This window comes from Drosophila rhopaloa, unplaced genomic scaffold (genome assembly GCF_018152115.1).
Source record: "Drosophila rhopaloa isolate 14029-0021.01 unplaced genomic scaffold, ASM1815211v1 contig_3, whole genome shotgun sequence".
In the NCBI taxonomy this organism is placed as follows: Eukaryota; Metazoa; Arthropoda; class Insecta; order Diptera; family Drosophilidae; genus Drosophila; species Drosophila rhopaloa.
The window spans coordinates 15,231,131-15,253,759 of NW_025335123.1; the positions used below are offsets into that span (position 1 = coordinate 15,231,131).

The window sequence follows — 22,629 nt, forward strand, 5'->3', positions numbered from 1 at the left end:
AAATTAAACTAAAAACACAGATTTTTAGGGAATCAAACCACGATCATATTGAAGTATGCCACTTTGAAATCGGATGTCTATAAGAAAAGTTATGAGCTTAGAAGTGCAGTTTTTGGACACTTTTCTGCAAGCCCATTTTTTGAAAATTTGGAAAGGGGTAACATCATTGAAAATGACGATTAATCGACCAAAAAAAAAAATTTAACTAAAAACACAGATTTTTAGGGAATCAAGCCACGATCATTTTGAAGTATGCCACTTTGAAATCGGATGTCTGTAAGAAAAGTTATGAGCTTAGAAGTGCAGGTTTTGGACACTTTTCTGCAAACCCATTTTTGGAAAATTTGGAAAGGGGTAACATCATTAAAAATGATGAAAAATCGACCCAAAAAAAAAAATTAAACTAAAAACACAGATTTTTAGGGAATCAAACCACGATCATATTGAAGTATGCCACTTTGAAATCGGATGTCTGTAAGAAAAGTTATGAGCTTAGAAGTGCAGTTTTTGGACACTTTTCTGCAAGCCCATTTTTTGAAAATTTGGAAAGGGGTAACATCATTAAAAATGACGATTAATCGACCAAAAAAAAAAATTTAACTAAAAATACAGATTTTTAGGGAATCGAACCACGATCATTTTGAAGTATGCCACTTTGAAATCGGATTTCAGTAGGAAAAGTTATGAGCTTAGAAGTGCAGGTTTTGGACACTTTTCTTTAAGCCCATTTTTTGAAAATTTGGAAAGGGGTAACATCATTGAAAATGACGATTAATCGACCAAAAAAAAAAATTTAACTAAAAACACAGATTTTTAGGGAATCAAGCCACGATCATTTTGAAGTATGCCACTTTGAAATCGGATGTCTGTAAGAAAAGTTATGAGCTTAGAAGTGCAGGTTTTGGACACTTTTCTGCAAACCCATTTTTGGAAAATTTGGAAAGGGGTAACATCATTAAAAATGATGAAAAATCGACCCAAAAAAAAAAATTAAACTAAAAACACAGATTTTTAGGGAATCAAACCACGATCATATTGAAGTATGCCACTTTGAAATCGGATGTCTGTAAGAAAAGTTATGAGCTTAGAAGTGCAGTTTTTGGACACTTTTCTGCAAGCCCATTTTTTGAAAATTTGGAAAGGGGTAACATCATTAAAAATGACGAATAATCGACCCAAAAAAAAAAATTAAACTAAAAACACAGATTTTTAGGGAATCAAACCACGATCATATTGAAGTATGCCACTTTGAAATCGGATTTCAGTAGGAAAAGTTATGAGCTTAGAAGTGCAGGTTTTGGACACTTTTCTGCAAACCCATTTTTGGAAAATTTGGAAAGGGGTAACATCATTAAAAATTATGAAAAATCGACCCAAAAAAAAAATTAAACTAAAAACACAGATTTTTAGGGAATCAAGCCACGATCATTTTGAAGTATGCCACTTTGAAATCGGATGTCTGTAAGAAAAGTTATGAGCTTAGAAGTGCAGGTTTTGGACACTTTTCTGCAAACCCATTTTTTGGAAATTTGGAAAGGGGTAACATCATTAAAAATGACGAATAATCGACCAAAAAAAAAAATTAAACTAAAAACCCCAGATTTTTAGGGAATTAAACCACGATCATTTTGAAGTATGCCACTTTGAAATCGGATGTCTGTAAGAAAAGTTATGGGCTTGAGAGTGAAGGATTTTTGTCACTTTTCCGCATGAGGTAAACGTATCCTCAGCATAACAGTTATAGATTCCTTTAATAGTTACATATTAAATATCGTAAAGCTAAGTGGAAGTGGTTATTTGTAATTGGTCATATCCCAGCAAGCTTAATGTATTCCTTTTGTTTTAATTAAGACAATATATATAAATCCTGGTTAAGTGTTAAAAGCATTAGCGGTGATCAAATGTGCTTGAGTGTCAATCATGACCAGTGCTCATGGCTCATGGTGGCTCAGTGATTAGCCGAACCTTTCTCCGTGGTCAGTTCGCCCCATTGAGATGGATCCAAAACAAGTCGCTGCTGCGATCGTAAAAGTATAATTAACCGAGTGTAGAATAACTATGTATAGACCGTGGCGTATGTAGGGGCAATATTTATGGTACTTCAGTTGCAGTTGTTGAGTTTATGGCCCGTGTAAAAGAGTGTTTCGATTTCGTATTCCACATTTCGCTATTTGCCGGCTTGCTGCAATATATATGACCAGCCGAACCGCCACTTCATGTTTATTAATACATCGCACAAATATTATTGCCATTATGCTCGGCCTGATCGGCAATCGAATCGATTCGAATCGAATCGAATCGAATGTGGGTGGATGTGGCTCCACTTGTGCCAAGTGCCAGTATTCCATTGATGAGTAATTTAATTTGTCGTTTATTAGAATAGCACTTGTTTTATTTTATGAGATACTCCAGCGCCTCTACTTGACTTCGAGTTCTTTATTTGCCAAATGTGTCAGCGAGATATCTGCTCCACCGCCCAGCCTATATCTATCTTCCCAACTGATTTGCCGCCGGTATATGGCTGTGTACATATAATACCCCTGATGGCTCGCTAATCGACCAGCCGAGCTAAGGTCCGATGATTACCCTAAGTTCCATCCGGGTCTGGTTGCCCCCTTATCGAAAACGGACCCACTGGCTTTACAGCCTAGCCCCCTCGATCCCTCGATCCCCCATTCCCGATCCCCCATTCCCGATTCACGATCCAACGAATATTGTTTTGGTGCCGTAATCAAGCGAACTGGACGGATTACGATGCCAATCGCAGAACGGTAGCTAACAACCATAATCAAGACCAAATTTATGGTTTGTCCAACATGTTTATACGCCCCAGCGATACGTAAACTAGCACCCCACAAAATGCGGGGAGGTGCCATATTTACGATCCCATAAAGTGCATAGGGCAGTAACTCTTTTAACAATAACATTTTTCAATACTCACATTCTAAACCCCTTAAAACTTGTTGTTCTTACATAATCAAAAGTAATAATAAAACGTTTTATTTTTAATTTTTGTAAATGGTTTTTATTAAATCTCTAAAATGTATTTTGCAGTTTGTAGTGTTGTTTCGCTTTGCTTTCTGTCTTGAATACATTTGCCGTCTCTGTCTCTGTCAGCGTTCTGTCCTTGTCTTTTGTTAACATTTATGAACTCATTACTTGCTATAAATTCAAAGAGTTTTCTTTTACTCGCTATACACGCACACACACGAAAAAAAATATCGGTTAGGACTAAGTGTCTATATTATATATGTATTCATACAAAAAAAAATGGTCATTAAATTCTGTCTAAAAAATTTGAAAACTAATTACGCTTGATTTTAATATATAATATATATATATATATAGTACAGATTTAGTTGCATTGCCATTTATAAGTTTTTCTTTTTGGATTATCTTAGTTTCATATTGTTCTTTTTTTTTTTTTTTAAATATTTACAAAATTTTCCTTTGGGTTTTGACTTAGTTGTAGAAAAAAAATAAAAAAAATGTTCTCTAGTTCTAGATTTTATAAGTATTATCAACTTTAGTGCAGTAAAAATGTGGGATTTCATGGGACCTAAATGCCACTGACAATAGAGACTAATACAATTAGACATTAAATTGGATACTTCGAAATAACATAATCAGAAAGGAATTGGCCATCACAAGCCGGAAGTTAAATTATCCTAGTCTCTTTTGCCAATGGCATTTGTGTTGTATTCAGGAATGGACATTATGTATATATAGAGGTAACCCCTGACTAAGTGGGCCTGTTAGCTCTTGAGCTCAGGTCTTGGGGCTAGTTTAATGTATATCATTTTTGGGGCTCTTGCCGTCTAAATTATGTACAGGAATGACTCAAGGTGGAATCGGTGTGTGAGACTACAAACTATTTGTGATTTAATTATGTATCATTGTTATTAGTTTTTTCTTTTTTTATATATTTTATTTGGCTTCTTCGGGGATCTTGGGGGGGGGGCCTGGCCTCTGATTTATTGCACCAAGGGGTCATCTATCCACTATCTATTCGAGTGGCTCCAGGCCCGCGAAGATCAGATCCTAGCAATATTAGGGCCACCAGGCCGCCCGCTGGGCGTGGGCGTGCGGATGGGCGTGGGCATGGGCATGGGCGTGGGCATGGGCGTGGGCATGAAGTCCGGCGGCGGCGGCAGCGGCATGCTGATAGGCCGCTGCCCCATTTAATGCCACCAAATGATGGGCGGCGGCGGCATTCTGCATGGCGGTGGCAGTGGCTGACGAGACGGACACACAATCGGCCCCCAATTTGGAGCCATCGCCCAGGCAGGGTTTCCCATTCCTCACCAGCACCGGAACGGCCACACGACGTGGCGAGGGCAGTGCACTCGGATGATGCGGATGGGTGGCATGGCCATGCAGCAATCCCGGATGACCCTCGTAGCCCTTCTCGTTCTGCGCACGCTTCGTCTTGTAGCGATGGTTCTGGAACCAGATCTTCACCTGCGTCGGTGTCAGCCGGATGAGGCTGGCCAGGTGCTCCCGCTCCGGGGCACTCAAGTACCGCTGCTGTCGGAAGCGTCGCTCCAGTTCGTAGGTCTGTGCCTTGGTGAAGAGGACACGTCGCTTCCGCTTCTTGTTGGGCAGACCGTCGGGTCCGTGTCCACCGCCACCGCCACTGCCATCGGCATCGTCCACATCGTCGATGTCCTCCTCGATGCCGTCCTCGTTGAGGCTGTCGTCGTGGCCACTGCTTCCACCATTGAGGCCGTCATGTTTCAGGCTATTGTTGTTGTTATTGTTGTTCGTCGTATTGTTGTTGTTGTTGTGCAGGGCATGGGCCGCCGAGGGACCACCGCCACCGCCAGGAGCCGAGGATCCATGGAGGGTGTGAAGGGCATCGCCCACGGACAGAGCATCGCTATCCGCCGATCGGCTGTAGCTCTTGTAATCGCCGGAAAGTGCCGGCGATGTCTGGCAATTGGAACCGATGTAGGTGTACGATACCTCCGAGGTCACCGGGGAAGTGCTATCCGGACTGGCTGGCTGCTGGGTTCCTGAAATCACAAAAAAAGATAGGATTTTTCGTTATAGAGAGATGGCCAATTATGGATAATTTTTTTTTTGTTGTTTTTTTTTAATATTGAAGAGTTAATAATCGAAGAGTTTATTGGTATTCCCTTGCATATCCCTGCAATTTGTCACATCTTTAAAAACGCTTCATATCTGGCTCATAATAAAAATATCAATAAAATATCTAATACCCTTTTATGAGGACAATAAATCGTTTACTAAAACTCCATAAACATCATTTTTGTTCACTTAGGCGCCCGAATGCCATCAATTTGTTTGGTTTTCCAACTATGGACAGCTCAAAAAAAAAGATACAAAGGCGACTAGAGAGAGTTGGGTGGGAATTTGTCAGCAATTGAAATACCTTTTTGGCCGTAAATTAATGCACCGACACACCCCTCTTCGCATCGAAATGATCGAGCAGAAATGCAAGGGAAAAGGGGAAAGTCAGGATGGCAACTATGGCAATTGGATTAGGCGCGACATGAGGCTGTGGTCGATACGATCCGAATGCCAAATGCCAGATGTATGCACTCTATATGGTGTCTATAGTGTCAAATCAACCCCCTGCCCCTGCCCATTTCCCTTCCCCTTCCCCTAGGAGTTTCACCCTAATAACGTCAATTAGGCGGAGATCGTATATATGGTATATACATGTGCATGTATAGGGTGGTAAGGTATTCCCTCGTCGTCTACCTGGGAATGATCGCCCCGATCTCCCGTCGACCGAATGCTGACTGCTGACCTTCGGGCCTGTACTAAAAACGAGGAACCAGGATGCTAATGAAAGGACGACACAAAAGCCAAACCTCAAACACATCAATGGCAGTCGGGGCTCTTCCGGTTCGCCCACTTTGGATGGAGTTTCCAGGCTTCCAGCAGATAGTGATTTATCGCTGGGCGTGGCATTATATGATATTCTAGGGCGGGATCATGGCAACCGCAAAAGGCCCCCAAGGAAAATGTAAGAGTATTCATGAGAGAAAATCCATTACAAGGACTTTTATCTCAAAAAAAAAGGTGAGTGGAATTAAGAGACTATTTGGGACTATTCTAGAGTATCTAAAATTATATAAAAATATTATAAAAGGTAAAAATTATGTCAATTGATGAATACTAAACAATTTTACTTAACAAAAAATAAAAATGAGAAATAACAGATTTTGTAAATTAAACCTTTTATCTTCAACGATTTTGTAAATTAAACTTGTTATCTTCAACGGGTTAGTTTAAAGGTTTTTATTTATTATTTGTGGGCTCCCTATATTTTAGTTCGAATTTCCCTCAGTGTCCCATTGACTAAACAAAGAATCCAAGGCCTTAGGAGCTGCTAATGCTCATCCATTAGGCCCCTCCTCAAATCGCCGACTTGGTTGCAGTTGCCCTGCCACACACACACAAAAAAAGAACCCATCCGCTCACCATGACAACTCAACAAATTAATAACTTAATATAATCAAAACGACTCCTCCTCGACTCCTTCACAGCTGTGAAAATTCCCAAAAAAAAAGAGCAGACAAGAAAAAAAAAACGGCAAGCGGGCAGCAATTATAATTTGTAGCTAAACAAAAAAGGAATAATAAAAAAAAAAGAGGAGAGGGACGAGGCGGAAGTGCGTGCCATAAATTTCCAGGACGAGAAATGTTTGGGCCGCAACAACAAGGAGCGATTGAACGGGGCCAGCGATTGAATGTCCTGGCCGAAGGACACGAAGGACGACGGCAACAACAGCAACAGCAACAACAAAGCTAATCCTCAAGTGTGAAGCGCATACAAACTATTAGTCAAGATTAAAGGGGAAGCCCACCCCCTCGAAATGAAGTTATAGACGGCCCATTTCGATCCGCACTAAACTGCCAATGAAAAAGTGAAAAGTAAAAAAAACAAAAAACAAAAAACTGAAACGGCAGGGTCAGGATCAGACATGGCTCGTCACTCCCTGGGAGCACCTGAATCCTGCCGAATCCGCGGGGTATGCAAACACAGCTGCCTCATCGCTCGACTGCCTCATCGAACTTTTTGAAGGAGTGAGCAGTGAGTGGGCAATTACGGAACAATATTATTAGTCGGCCAGTTAATCGGGGGTTAAATGCAGTCGAAGGCAGTCGGAAAACTCGGAAATCCTTTCAAGGGATTTTTCCATGGCCCATTAATAAGTTTATTTTGATGGCTTACTCTAACATTAGACTTGGGATCATATGAATTGAAGGAGCGTCACAAATATTTAAGACTTAGGATCATATATCTTGAGATAACATATCATAGGATCATATATCCCATATATCATAGGAACAGCCCAAGATTAAGATTCTAGATCAAGATCATTATTGGATCTTTGGACTATATTATCATTAGATACTACTGATTCCGTAGGCTGAACTTTCTAATACAAAGTAATTGTGATGTATAAGTTACCATCAATTGGCAGCAACATTAGATTTGGGATTTTATCTTTTCAATTTGTAACTTTACGTTATATCGTTAAACCCCTTAACCCTATTCCATGTATCTATGTATCCCCATCATTTAAGACCCCATATGTCCCGAATGTGCACTCACCATATAGCTCGTTCTCCTTGATCCACGCACTCCTGCCCGTGTGCTGGAGCATGGTCTGGGCCATGTGGTGGTACGAGGACATCTCGTCCCCGAAGCTCCCCGGGAAGTTCTTGGGCAGATTGGGCAGGTATTGGCCGGCGGCCACCGCTGCAGCGGCCGCAGCATTGTGGCTGGCCAGCAGGTGGGCGGCGGCGGCGTTGGCGTGGGCGTGGCTCTGGGCATCGCCACTTTGGTGGTGCGCCAGTGGGAGTGGGGCCACCGCCTGCTGGTGGTGCGGGTTCTGCTGGTGGAGGTGGTGGTGCTGCTGCTGCTGCTGGTGGTGCGGGTGATGTGGGTGCTGCTGTTGCTGTGGATGACTCGGCTGTGCCGGATGCTGGGATGCATGGTGTTCGGTGGTGCTGTGGTGATCCGCTCCCGAACCCGAACCCGTTCCCGCTCCCGACCCACTGCCGTTGTGGTGCTCGTCCACCGAACCGCCGGCGGGCGTGGGCGAGAGGGCCGAGGGCGTGGCATGTGGTCCCTGACCGCCATGTCCATTGGTGGACTCACTGGTCGAGTGGTGGCTCAGATCACTGCCATGCTGCGCAGCTGCGGCGGCGGCGGCAGCGGCGTTCTTCAGCTCGGATCCCTCCAGATTCAGGATGTCCGATATGTGGAAGCCGGAGCGCTGCGACGATGGCACCTTCGCATCAAACAAGCTGCAAGATAAGTAACAAATTCTGGGTTAACCAATTGAATAAGCTAATCAAGGAACAATACTTAAATTCAAAAGTATAAAATGTTAATTTATTTATTTCATTTTACCCCTGAACTTTATCCGGCATTTCAAAAAACTAAGAGTTAAACTGCAAAGTCTACTTAAAGAAGTGTTGACATTTAAAAAAGTATTTTTAAATTCCATTTTTGGGTATTTAATATAGTATAATTTAGGAAATATTTATTTTAGGAAATAACAAAAGATTAGACTTTGGTTTGGACTTCTTAATCATAATATTAGAAGTACATAAAAATATACATTTATTTTCTGAAATTACCAAGATCGAATTCAAAACGGGATTCCCCAATTTTAATTATACAATATAAATCCTTATCATACTTCTCAAGAATAAGAACTGTGATAATTTTGACACCCATTTTTGAATAGTTTATTAATTGCCCCCGACAAATGGGCACAGAATTGTGTGATTAATGACTCCCACAATATAGAGAAGACTTGAAAAAAGGCTTCAGAAAGATTGTCATCCTGTTTAACATTTCACGCTCATTGCAGCGACATCCGGTGTCGATCTTATGAATGGCCGGAAGATGCCACAAAGGAAGGTCCTTTGGCAAGGATATGCAGTGCCAATGCAGGGGAAAACTACCTGTTCTACCTGCCGCGCTCTGACTTTCACAGATTTTCGCACTTGCCCATCGAAGGAGAAGCAGGGGGAGGGGGTTGTGCATCTTACAGATATATCCTTTATCTATATCCTTTAGAACCCAACTCGCACCTTTCCCCCGGAATTAACTTCGATTAAGGGCACGCAAATCGCTGGATTATTGACACCTAGTCCACGGCAGAACCCGAGTTTTGATTTTCCTAATACCATCAACAATTAAACGCAAATCCGCTCAGATTGCCGATCGATGGGCACTACCTGTTCGGGTCAGGTCAGGTCAGTTAAAACGGGATGGGACGAACGTTGGCCAGGTCGAAACAGGTCGTGCCACATGTTGGCGCAAGTTCGTCTGCTTCCGGTTTTCCCAACTCGAGTTTTCCCAAACACCCCGACTCGCGAATTTCCCACGCTACGGGCATACACACACGGGCATTCCCCGTCGTCCTGTGCGGAATTCCCATTGCCAGACAGTGTGACGCCAGGATCTGTGAAGGTATCGCAGTCCCGAGTCTGTCGCACACATGTCGCCGCCGATTGGGGTTTTCCTGCCACTCACCTACGGGAATTTCTAAGCCAGGCCCGAAACAACAAGCCAGAATTTCCCAACCGCCAATCGCCAGGACCTTGAGTACTTGCCAGATCGCAGAGACGGGGGAATTACGTCTTCGTGTATCGTGTATCTGCATGCTCAGCAGGATCTGGTTAATTTTTAGCAAGTGGCCTCCAGGATTAGCCGGACAAGTCCTGATTCGGAGGCAGGGGCTCGCAGGGGTGTGATCTTGATTTTGAGTCGGAGCTTAGGCGATGGCCGATTGCAGCTTAGGACTGGACTTGAAAGAAATTCGGATGATATCACACCGATTTGGCTATCTACACATCTTATCTGTCTTAAATTTCTATCACTCATTTCAACAAACCCATTGATGATTATTAAAGGTATGCTTTTAGAAAGTTAACACCACTCAATTAATATCCAGGGTTGTAAATAATACATAGATCATTTTCCAAAAAAAAAGTAACATTAAGTGTTTTATCTGTTGAGTAAATCAAGTACTGTAAGACATGTCAGAATGTTTTGAAATTGGAGTGTTGGCAAGCCTTTTGAAATTTAGAACATGCCTAAAATAACTTAAATATTTAACATACAAGAATGTTTTAAAAATTGGGAAGACATTATAATTTTTAAAGATCTAAAAAAAGTGAGCGATTAAGCTTTTAAATAAATAATAGTTTTAATATCTGTTGGTGATTAGATAAGAATGTCATAATGATTTTAGAGTTTACCAACAAATGAGATATGTATGCAGATTGAGGTTCATGGATTTTTCTTTAAGGAAAGATGTTAAACTAAAACGAAGCCTGTTTTAGATAGACTCACTAAATCTGTATATTTTTATTTTATAAAATGTTTGGAAATGCTGATAATGATATTAAATCTCTAGAGTTCAAACAAAGATATTGTCGGATTGCTGATTAGAGAAGGTATCCCGTAACCCGTATCCCGCTCCGAATAATTCGTATCTCCCAATCCACTATCCATTCCCCCAATCCGAATCCAAGTGCTTACCCGGGCAGAGCGTTTCGCAGGGCCGCCGGATAGAAGGCGGCTGGCAGGAGGGCGTGGCTCCACGGCGGCAGCAGGATGGGCGACCAGGGCAGGAAGGGGGCGGCTGCAGCGGCGGCCACTGCCGCCGACGACGGCACCATCAGGCTGCTCATGCTATGGAGTCCTGGGAATCCGCTGAAGGCCGCCGCGCCCGTCGGAATGCGCAGCTGCTCCGGCGCCAGTCCGGAACTGGAGCTGGTGTTCGTGGGCACGGTGGTGCTGGCGGTGCTGAAGACCTTGGCGGATCGCTCGCGATCTCTGTCCCGCTCCTCGCGATCCCGCTCACGCTCCCTTTCCCGCTCCCTCTCCCTCTCCCGCTCCTTTTCCCGCTCCAGCGAGGGCGTGGAGGTGCGCAGCGGGCGCTTGGGCGTGGCTGGGGAGGAGGGACTCACGGTGATCGCACTTTGCGGGGAGGCGGGCAAGCTGCCGGCGCTGCCTAGACCGCTGCTATTGTCCCGCTCGCGGTCCCGCTCCCGCTTCGAGGGAGTCCGCTCCAAGGACGTCGAGGTGGTCATGTCGCTGGGCGAGATCGGTGAGCCACTGTTCGACTTGCGACGCTGCGACGCGGGCGGCGGCGTGGGCGGACTTTTGCGTTTCTCCGCCACTTTGGAGCTTTTTCGATAAATCGGAGCACGACAAAAAAATATATTATTGGTACAAGCACAAGCACTGTTCAACTTGGTATCCTTATCCTAGCGAGGGCTAGCTCAATTTGCAGGCATAGTTCGGTTCAGTTTCGTTTAGTTTATCAACAGGAAAGTTCGGTAGTTCAAGGGTCGCGATACTCGATTCACGATTCACGATTCTCGATTTGAAGTTGTAAGGATCCGCGGAGCAGCGCACTCTAAACGTTCCAAACTGAAGTGTCATCAACAACTAACGAGGCATCAAGAACTCGACACGAGTCCAAGTCGCAACAGCCAACGGCAGAAAAGTACCAGGTCGTCCGTTCGGGGTGTCTTTGGGTATCTGTATCTCTATGTATGTGGTGCTGGTTCTTTTGCTGGTGCTGCATATCTGCATCCCTCTGCCATTGGGTACATAGCGCACGGATACACGGATACACGGATACACCGATACACAGATACTCGGATACACCGATATGCGCACACATACAAACTGGAGAGACTCTCGGCTTTGTTGGGCGCGCTAAGTGGCTTCTCATGTCCTTTTCAACAAGGATACGGCTACAATGTGAGTGGCCCATTCAACCACCGAGGAAAACAACCACCATTCGCCGCCAGAGCGGGATGCACAATCCGAGTCCTTGTGCCGTCAGGCCGTCCCGCTCTAACTCTCTCCTGTTGCTCTCTCGGCCGCTCTCAAGAGTGCCACTTGAGTGAGAGTGTGTATATGCGTGTGTGTGAGTGAGTCTGTGCATGCGTGTGTGTGAGGGCCATTGTAGCGCCTCGAGAACCTCCTTAGGTATGAGATATACCATCACCATCTTCAGTCCGGATTGGGACTCTGTGTATTCTGTATTCTGGATTCTGGACGCTGGGCTTCTGGTTCTCCCGTCCCGCTCGGTTGCACTTGATGTTGTCAACAATCGCCGCGTCATTATTTTGTATTTATCATTATCATCGCTCTACAACTGAGCCCCTCTGGACCTGGCAACTACATACTTGCCACCGACTCACGACGACGGTGCCACTAAAGGACATGTGCTTGTGGTCGGGTCTCGATATGATATCATCATATGGAGATATCAACCTTTTGAGTGGCATGGGCGATAAGGAAGATTTGCTGGGGATTACTATTGTAACCTATTCAAACATGGCAATTAGAGATACAATTTAGGCACCTAAATGCCAAAAAGGAAAACCAATGGCATATGTCGTAGACATCATTAAAGCCCAGAGGATCTCATTAGGATTCAAATAAAATCTAATTCCTTGGAGAAGTTTTATTCTTTTAATATTTGTTAACATTTTTATAGATCCTTTGAAATGATTCGTCGGGGTAAAAATGTCAACAATTTCATGTTTTTTGTCAAATCTATTCTTAATTTCTATATAATCATTATATGGAATACAGAAAAAGGTCCTTAAAGTTAGTAACACATTAAAATTATGGAAAAGAAAATAAGGTTAAAGTAATAGAAAAAGAAAAGAGGTCATTTTCAATACTTTTTAGTAACTTTTAATAGATAGAACAAAATGTCTTCAATCAAAGAAGCACTTTACTAATTAATAATACTAGGCAGTCTTACAAAGTATGTAAAAAATGCTTAATCTCAAACCCACGCTTTAAGTATCGTATCATATGTAGTACTTCGGTTATAAAAAGTTTATTATTGTAAAAGTTCTCTATTCCATAACCATGTTAGTGGTATGCTCTGGCTTTCTGTTTATTTTATGGTTCACTTTTTCGGAATCCAATTTCTTGCGTGTAACGGAACTGTTACAGAGCACTTGGACGCTAAAGAAGGGTCCTTATATACAAGGATGGCTTTGCTGTTCGTGCAATTTGAATTTCGATTTCATAAGCTAACCCATGATTAGCTCACATTCTTCACATGCCAATACATGGCGCCCACCTCTCTAAGGACACACCCAGGCACTTAGGTAGGGGTTTGGCGAAAAGAAAAAAGAATGAGCAGGCTAGGGAGCAAACAAAAATATATAGGAAAATACATAATCAACACGAACATTAAGCTAACCTGGGGGACAGTCATATAGCCCCCCCCCCCACACAGGACAATTGAAAAAAAAGGGAAAATCTTACATGGCGTGTTGGGCTGCCATCTATATAAATATGGGGGGTATATAATGTATAATGGAGGGTCCTTTATGGAGCCGGTACTCCTGCCACACCCACTACGCCCACTAAACCCATTACACCCAACGGCCCTGCGTGAAAGTGGGCACTCCATTGTCGCTCATGACGTTCACACCATCAATCCCTGTGCGAGAATGGAGATGGTGAATGGGAACGGGAATGGGAATGGAAATGGGAATGGGAATGGGGAGAGTTTTTAGTTGTAATACCCTCTGCCGCCGTCGACGTCACTGCCCCGGTGGGCGCGTCATGGCCGCCCGACCAATCGGTAAAGTGTGCGAGCGGTAGAGCTATATGTACGGAATGCTGATGCGCATGTTTGGGAAATTCTCGTTGTGCCGAAGGACTTTTGCTGGGAAATTTCCCAACAGTGCGCACGCCCATTTTTCCCCGTCTGTATGTTGGCCATTGTTATTGGGCTTAATGATGATGTTGCATTTAATAACAAAGTAAAAACCTCTGCCTGCGTCGCTGTTGTTGTTATAGTTTAGCTTCCGCAGGAAGTTTAAGTATCTCATGGATACTGTATCTGTATCTGTATCTGTGTAGCTGTGTAGTGCGCTGGCATTCAAATTTACACACGAATTCAATTCGATTCTCGCACAAAAACTCGTTTGTTTTTATTGTCCTCGCTCTTTTATTTGTATATTTATTTATTTTTGCCTCTGCTGTGTTTTTTCCCGTACTTCAAACTACTTTGTTTGTGTTTATTTCTATTTGGGCTCTAAGTAGAGACAACTTCAATTGCAGCTCTCGTCCTTGTCGTCCTTCTGTATGGCTTTCAGGGATTTTGGCATTCCTATAGTTTATTTTTATTTTCCTGAATTAGTTTTCAATCTATTTGCATAGCAATGGGCGAGGGATCAACGGGGAACAAAGGGTTATTTGAAACGAAACATGAATAAATGGTGTTTGGGCTTATTAAAAATTGAAAGAGGGTTTCTTTTTTGATGGCTTCTAAATGGTTTGACCGTTACTTGAATTCCGACAGACACTTTTAAACGAATTTTCAATTCATATATATCATTTTTATGGAATAGTCCTGTTTAAGACGATATAAACGGTGAATTACTTTATTATCGAATTTTTTCTCTTAACTTGGTCAAAGGACATTGAGTCCCCAATGCAATACATTCGTTCACTAAACCAATTGTTGGTATAAGCAAATTTGAAATCTGTAAACAACTTTTTTTGTTTTTAACAATTCATTTGCATCATTCAAAAAACTATTTTGTAACAGATTTTTTCCTATTAAAAAATGCCAAGAAAAGTAATTTTAAAACAACAAGAAATGGCTTGGCTTTTCATTAGAGTATAGTAATAATTAATAAGCATTTAATTCAAAAGTATCAAGCAAATGGATATTCTATATTTGTGGGCTACTACTTTAAAGCATGAAAATGCGGAATAATTATGTAACGCCAAAGTCTAAAAATCAAGGATATTTCCCTCAACCCAACAAAAGCACTACTAATTATTGGTATGGTCCTCGTGTCGCCATCGAGGACTCTTCGTAATGGAGTGCCAGGATCGGAATCGGGATCACAAACGGAGGCAGCTGGCCGTTGGCAATGCGATTTGAAGTGTGACAATCGCCCATCCGCATCCGATGGATGCACAACAACAACACAGCCATTCCACTCGCATTCGAATGCAATAAAGTATGTTGGATGTCACAAATCGTCCTTGTTAATCGCAGGCCAAAACCGCGCGACAATCCCCGGGATATATGCGATATGTGTATATGTATATGTGTGTGTATGTGTGTGCAGGGTCCTTTGAGTATAACAACCCCAATTAAACGCCTTGCCAGGCGTAAAAAATCGAGATATTTGGCAAAAGGTGTTTGCTTAACGCGGATACAATTAGGCGGCCATGTTGCAGCAGCCTCAAGCAGCGTGCCACACACTCACACACACACACACATCTGCACACTCGAGCCCATTCACACAGACACTCACACTCGCACTTATTCACACCCATTCATTCAGTCATTCATTCAATTCTCGTTTGGCTGCAGCCCCTCGCCCCTCGTTCCTCACCCCCCTCCCTTCCGCTCATCCCATTGTCATCCATTTTAATTTACCTTCCGGTTCTGCCTTTATACTCCCTTTTGACCCTCTACAGCTCCCTCCCCCTCCCCCCTTCTCACCACTGATTTTGGCCCGCTCGTGTTGTCAATTGACGGCCATGACAATTTCGGGTCTCCGATTCGTTGCGCGGAAGTGATTTACCCAAAAAAAAAAAAAAGAAAAGTAAAAACGAATTTTCCAAAGAGAATCTATAGAGTTTTCCCGGCGGAAATGCATCATCCACCTATGTGCACAAGGAGAAAAAGTGTTTAAAAACATAAGTTTATGACTTAAGTATGTGTTCTTTTTAAGACATTTCTGGGGATAAAAGTTGTTCATAGAAACTACTATTACATCATAACTCTTATATTGGCTGTGCCCAAATCAAATGTATTTTAAAGAGTTAAAGGTATTTAATGGGCTATCATATTTTTATTAGTTTATATTAAAATCCACAATGATTGACTTTGAAGTATATATATATTTATATTTAGACCAACATTTTATTATAAATCAAATTAAATATATTCCAACAGATATTTAGTAATTGAAGTGAGCATGTAATTGAAAACCAGACAAGTATTTTAGAATGTAAAATCCTAGATGTTACTTTTATTTATTAAATATTTCTTCTCTCAGTGTAAATATATCCCCACCCCATTACCATCCGATTGATCTTTAGAGGTTTTGTCCTCTGGTCAGTTGTTCTGGCGTGATCGTGTATCTGGCTTCTGCTCTATTGATTCCGGGTAATTTGTTTGCTCTGTTGCCAAATACATTATGTAAGGGGATGGATACTAACAAGAAGGCGTTGCCCATGCAGGACAAAAGTCAAAAAAGGATCTTCAAGATGCGAATGTACTCGTATCTGGGCAAATACAGCTGGGTATCTGTTTGGTTTTCATTCGGGTTGATCGTTTGGCTTGCCTCGTCTGTTTTTCCAATTTTTTTTTGGGGTGGCTCGTGATCCCTAATGATCGAAAGTAGGAGATTTGCATTCAGAAGTCAATCCCAAGTCGATTTCTCTCGCTTTCTTTGTTTCTTGTTAGAGCAATCCATCAGTGGCTTAAGTCAGCTTAGAGAAAATCAGTATCCTTCAGCTATTTTACTTTATCTTAGGGGATCGCTTAAAAGGCGTGTCATCAAGGAGGTATCAGTTTAACAATCCATAAGGTTTAATATATTAAAAAGAAGTCAATAAAAACTTTACTTTGATACTATCTAGTCATAAAATACATTGATAAGCTTAAACTATAGACTAAATCATCATGGCTATCATCACTTCCGTTTATCAGCTTAAATAATGAAACAAATCAAATAGGAAAGAAATACTTGGAATCTTGTTTTATGTTTCTCTGTCCATCTTCGTCTTTCAATAATTTCAGGAGAGGTTGGATCATTCAGCAGCTCATTGACTAATAAAAAAGGATGAAAGGCATTGCGTCCCGCTATTGTATCTGTATCTGCATCCGCATCTGTGTTCGTATCTGTATCTTTTGTGCAGCTGTGAGGATCGGTGAGTAGCGCCCCGTAACTTGACAAATGGGTTTCCCGACTGCCTGTCCTGGTCTTTCCAGTCACTCGCTTTTTTGAGCTGCGCATCCCACTGTGCGGGAGTTGCCGGGTCAGTTGGTCAACTGGGTTCAGTGCGGCCAACTTCCTCTGCACACTTCCTACTTCCTTCACAGCTGGGGGGCAGCAGGACAAGCAGGACAACCAGGACGTCCAGTCGTCCAAGCCGATTCATTCGCAATTTATTCCAAATGCCAAGGCGATTCCCGCTTCAAATGGCATATTTTCATGAATGGCCCAGCGTGCGGAATGGCCATTTCACCGCTTTGTTCCGCATTGTTTTGTTCCCTAATTTCATTTTTTCGAACATCACCTTGCCCATTTGTGGTGGTCATTGTAGGATCCCATCTATTACTATCCCATTTGAGCTGCAATCAGTGGATAGTAAGGAGGATTCCCTTGGTCGACCGTCGGCTAATCATTAAGATGGATTTAAAAAATGTAGCAATGGTGAACAGAGAAGCTGCTTAATTATAATTAAGTTGAATTGAATATGTATATGTATATATCTATATCTGAATGGGTGTTACTGATACACAATACTATCTACTTATATTTAGTATGTAACCCGATTCATTTTGTTTATTGGACCATGTGTTGCCCTAAATAGAAACGATGAAATATAAATTAGGCAGAATAAAAGCCATTTAAATTACAAAATAATATCGAATATATATACACAACTATGGCATGGGCATTTCCAAGTATCTGTGCAATCTCGTGTCCCATTCGAACTGTGCCAAAAACAACTTGAGACCCCGCGTTCCGCCCCTGCACTCTTGTCCGTGACACTTCAGGCAATCACATGCTTCATTATAGGCCCATCAAAACGGATTCGGGGCTCCTTTTTTTTTGGATTCGGAATGGGAATGGGCTTATGGCTGTCGCGGATGCAAATTTCATTGTGTTATTTTCGCATCCGCATAGCCTATATAGCACATGCGATGCCGTTGACAAAACCGGCTGACAAACTGGCATTAAATGTCACAAAGTCACGCGTCCCCCGACAAACTGAAACTGCAACTGCAACAAAATTGTGAAATGTATCAATTTCTAGCCGTTGTAAAAAACTATGACTATATATATACACATATATATATATATATATATATTCCCTAGGTTTTTATGACAATGGAGCTGACATGCAGAGACAGCCACTCTTTGTCCACGATACACCCACATTTATTACTTTTCCAACTCCCACTTTATGCGCCACCTCCTCATCGCATTTTCCTGGCAAGTGGCCGTCGCTTTGACAGCGCCGTTTAAGCGAAAAAAGGTGAAAAACTTTCCTTTTATTCGGCGGGTGACAGTTTCCTAAACGAAGACATGGAAACCAACCAGCCAGAGTGGTCGAGCATTACAAACATACATAGATTTTATTTAGTAAAACATCGTATTAACTAATACCCATTAAATTTGAGAAAAAATGTTAAGTGAAAAGCTTCTCAGTAAATAATGTTCCTATATAAACATTTAATATTTTATGCCCATTTATTTATATATTTACTATTAAAGCCCTTTTATTGATTACAGTATCCATAATTTATTTTAATGATCAGTTAAACATTTATTAGTATTATATAAGTTTTCTTTTTGGACCATTCATATTTGGGAAAGCAATCTTTAATAAGTAAAAGTATAACCTTTTAATTCTTTTATTTATTAGCATATCAATAACTTATTGTTAAATATTTATAAAGCTTTGTTTTATGGTGTGACAACCCTGTTAGTGAGCCAGGACTTGAAATTAATATTTGAGGAACAAAAATCGAAAAAAATGCAGAAGAAACATAAACACAAATTATCGCAAAGTGAGGGTCCCAAATTGAACTCATTTGAAGGAATCCCTTTTGGGCATAGTCGACTTTCCAGTGCCCAACACACCAACAAATCTTTTGTGCTTGTTTATAAGACAGAATATATCTTTAATGCTAACGGAATAAATAAAATAACTAAGATTGTGGGTAAAGGGAGATACTGGTATTTAATCGTAGATAAAACTTCGGTTTCAATGTTATACAGGAGATTCGCAAGTCGCATATGTCCGTCACGATTTGTCTGAATTTTTTCCTGTGGGTTCGGGCTTTGTTTACTTCCTGGCTCATCGGTCGTCGCCGTCGTCGCGGACATGTGCACACATTCCCAGGCATTTGAAGCTTTCAACTTTTATTTTATTTTTTTTTTTTTTGATTTTACCCGGCCATATATATATGTTTTTTTATTATTATTATTATATTTTTTTTTGTGTTCTTCTGGAGTACGTTCAACTTGAGTGACTTGCGTTTGGGGACTGACTGCGTTCAAATGAAATTATTTTTTCGAACTTCATATTTCAGGGAGACAAGTGTAGCGTGTCCGCGTTCCGTTGTCCTTCAAGTTTAGCCCACTCCAAAAAGAAAGGGGTTTCGCAAAACTGAAGGAAAACCCAACCTGCCATATGGAGCAGCAATTGCTACCGCAGGGAAATTCCAAGATTGAAATCGGGACAAAGCACTGGCTGCTTGTTGTAAGATCCTCCGATTCCATCAATGAACTGAACCTCGAACCTCCGAACCTCCGAAACTCGAACCTCACACACATGACATAAAGCACAAATAAATGGAATTGGTTTTATTTGGCAAACAGCATTATCCCGGATTATCCGAGGGTTCGATGCAACGATTATGGACAAACCCAATTAAACCCAAATTTTGCCTGTCGCAGTTGCAGTTACAGTCGCAGTCGCTTGCCTCGTTTTCTCCTGTTTGTGTGATTTTCCAGGCGATTTCACTAAACATGTGTTTTGGTTTTTCAAAAACCCCGCCGACGGGAAAGGTGACAAAGTGGAAATAATGCGCATTGTATTGCACTCGGGTCTTGGTTTTTCGTTGGTCTGGGTGTGTAATATGCTATATGGTGTATGCTACATGCCCTATTGCTATATGTGCCACATAGTACTGTTATTCCGACACCTTTTTGGCCTCGGCTTACCGACCAGTCAGTCAGTTCCGCCGGCGGATGAATATGAATCCCCATCTCCCCGGTCATTCACAATGCCGTAACATTGGCTTAGGTGTGTGCGAAAATCAGGGACTTAGCCCAAAACGGACCTCGTTTCGATCCGGTTCGGTAGCCAATACAATTTCATTATGTTATGCCATTAAATGTTAATGCGACGTGCCCTGATCCTGCTCCTTTCTATTTCCATTCCTATTTATATTTCTCTTTTGCTCTGGCCGGTGTTTTCTTAGCCCCGGTTTGTGTTTTCTTAGCTGATTTTAAATCAAATTGTTTTTAATTGCCTCATCGATTTCCAGGAAATATTGTGACACTTCTTTGCAGGTGCGCATAAGTACCTGCAATCCTCTGAATGATCAATACAGAATGGCCAAGAACATTTAGTTATGGATCATTGCGATCACATATGTTTGGCTATATAAAACAAATCATTGGTCCACTAAGCCTTAAAAAAGGTATACATTTAAATGAGTTTTAATTGCATAGATGATTAACCCTAACTAGTTACTTAAGACTCAATAAATTTGATGTTATGTTGCCTAAGTACAATATATTTTTGAAATGCCTTCTATTTGCAATCTCATGATACCATTAAAGTCTGACGATTGTGAATGAAAGATTGTGAACTGTGAACGTCAGATTCAAACCACGACAATGTACTTGAAGTCCCAAAAAAAAAGACTATGATCCATTGACTGATAACAGGTTTAATGAATGAATGTTCTTCGAGTGATCTTTGAAGAGTGGAAAATTTAATGCTTGTTAAATGTTGTCTTCAAAGAGCCACTTCTAATAAAATTCTATTATTACTTAAGCTCTTAAGCATGTATATAATTTAGTTGGTTTTCGTAGTTGCTAGTTCAGATTTCAGCATTTAATAAATCTTTCTTGTACATATATGCAATATGTAGTTTATTAATTTAAATATATATATTTATTTAAAATAAAAATAAAAATTCCTTAGAAAACCTATCCACTTTAAATATGTATTATTTTGATTATGTTGGTTTTGGTATCGACCTTGGTCAACAATAATTGTATATATTTTAATTTCTTCTATAACACAACGATTTATTCCACTTAACTTTCATTATTTTAAAAAATATATTATATATTTTGAAACATCTCATATCTCTTACATTGAGATTATGAATTAAACCAGTAAACAGATGATTTGCTTGCATTGGTGAAGCATCAAATGCTCCATTTAGATCCCTGTCAAGTCATATTCCACGGCCCCTTATCCCTTTTACAATTTAATTGTGACAGTTGAGTGACTTTGCCCATTTGCCGACGGCCGATTTTCCGATTTCTGATTTCTGATTTCGGGCCGTGACTTTGGGCTGTACTTACTCGTAGACATGCTTGTTGTACTCGTAATCCGGCTGCATGCAATAATCCTGTTGGTACACGTTGTTCGTGTAGTAGCTGCAATCCTCGAAGTAACCGCAATTCGGATTATAATTGCTCATAATTAAGGCTCTCGCGTGCGGAAAATCTGAACCGTTGGGAAAATCGAGGAAAATGGCAACCGAAAATGTAACAGTGTTACAGTAACAGAAACTGAACAGCAAAAAAAAAGTGTTTACTAGAAATTGGGCGGGGGTGGTGGTTGTTTAGGTTAGTTGACTTGCGGGGGGGTTTCACATTTAATGAATTATTTAATGAACTATTTGTCGACGAATTATTTGCACTCGAATGGGTTTTTAATGCGCGATCACTTTTTAATTGGTGTGTACACTGGTGTACGGCAATTAGGCGTCGGAGGCGTGATTTATTGGGATATTACTAGTCAACTGCACTCGATCGAGAGCTACATTTTCCGATATATAGCAGAGATATAGAAGCCGGATCGAATTGGCGAGGTTGTGGCAGGCGTAGCGCGCGCTTTTTGACTGCCGCTGGTCGATTTCAATAAGCCATAAAAACGTCGTCGGCTAACAAAAACAATCTGTCCGCGAAAAGAGAGCGTCCGTTTGTTGTCCCTATCTCGCTTGCTCCATTGGCAACACTCCGGATCTCTCGCTCTAACAGAGGCGATATCGCTGCGATCGAGTGGCTTTAGCGACTCCACGTCGAAAGGTGCCAACTGGCGTTGGCGTACTGCCAATGGAACAAACCGGGAAACCAGGAACCGCCGCCAGAAGCCCTCGACACCCGATGGATCCGTCGAGAATCGGAGATTCGGAGAACCGGAGAAACGGAGAATCGGAGAACCGGGGTATCGGAGAATCAGAGTTGTGGATTGGAGTGGCGCAACGGTACAACAATCACTTATTAAAGTCAAATAGGTATTAAACAAAACGCACGCAGTGCACAGGAGAGCGGCGAAGGCAGCCGAGTTGAACAAATATCAATAAGTGTACACAAGAATATCGATAAAGCTGTCCCCGTAGGTGAGCGCTGCAGTTATCGCTGCCCCCTGACCATATATATATGTACATATATATATATATGCATATACCTATATGTATATTGTATCCACACATATGCAGTCAACTGGCCCGAAGAGATATTCCAGACGCGAGATACTCGCAACGCCCCAAATCGGGGCTTTTCGCTTATATTTGTTCTTGTACCAGTCATTTTTACTGGGTCTGAACCGATTTGTTGCTGCTGCTGTGGT

At 41.7% G+C, this 22,629-nt stretch overlaps 1 protein-coding gene across 2 annotated transcripts; it reads right to left on the reverse strand.

Moving 5' to 3' along the window:
- Positions 1–3,002: 3,002 nt before the first annotated feature.
- LOC108047118 (homeobox protein vnd) lies at positions 3,003–22,129 on the reverse strand. Of its 2 annotated transcripts, none has more exons than XM_017127199.2 (3): positions 21,357–22,129; positions 7,591–8,288; positions 3,003–5,015 (listed from the first exon to the last, which is right to left on the reverse strand). In XM_017127199.2, exons 1-3 carry the CDS (start codon positions 21,473–21,475, stop codon positions 4,051–4,053), a joined length of 1,782 nt encoding a protein of 593 aa, XP_016982688.1. In that variant the 5' UTR covers positions 21,476–22,129; the 3' UTR covers positions 3,003–4,050. The 2 variants fall into 2 exon arrangements, with proteins under 2 accessions (XP_016982688.1, XP_016982689.1); XM_017127200.2 differs by lacking the exon at positions 21,357–22,129 and adding an exon at positions 10,540–11,163.
- Between the last annotated feature and the right edge of the window lie 500 nt (positions 22,130–22,629).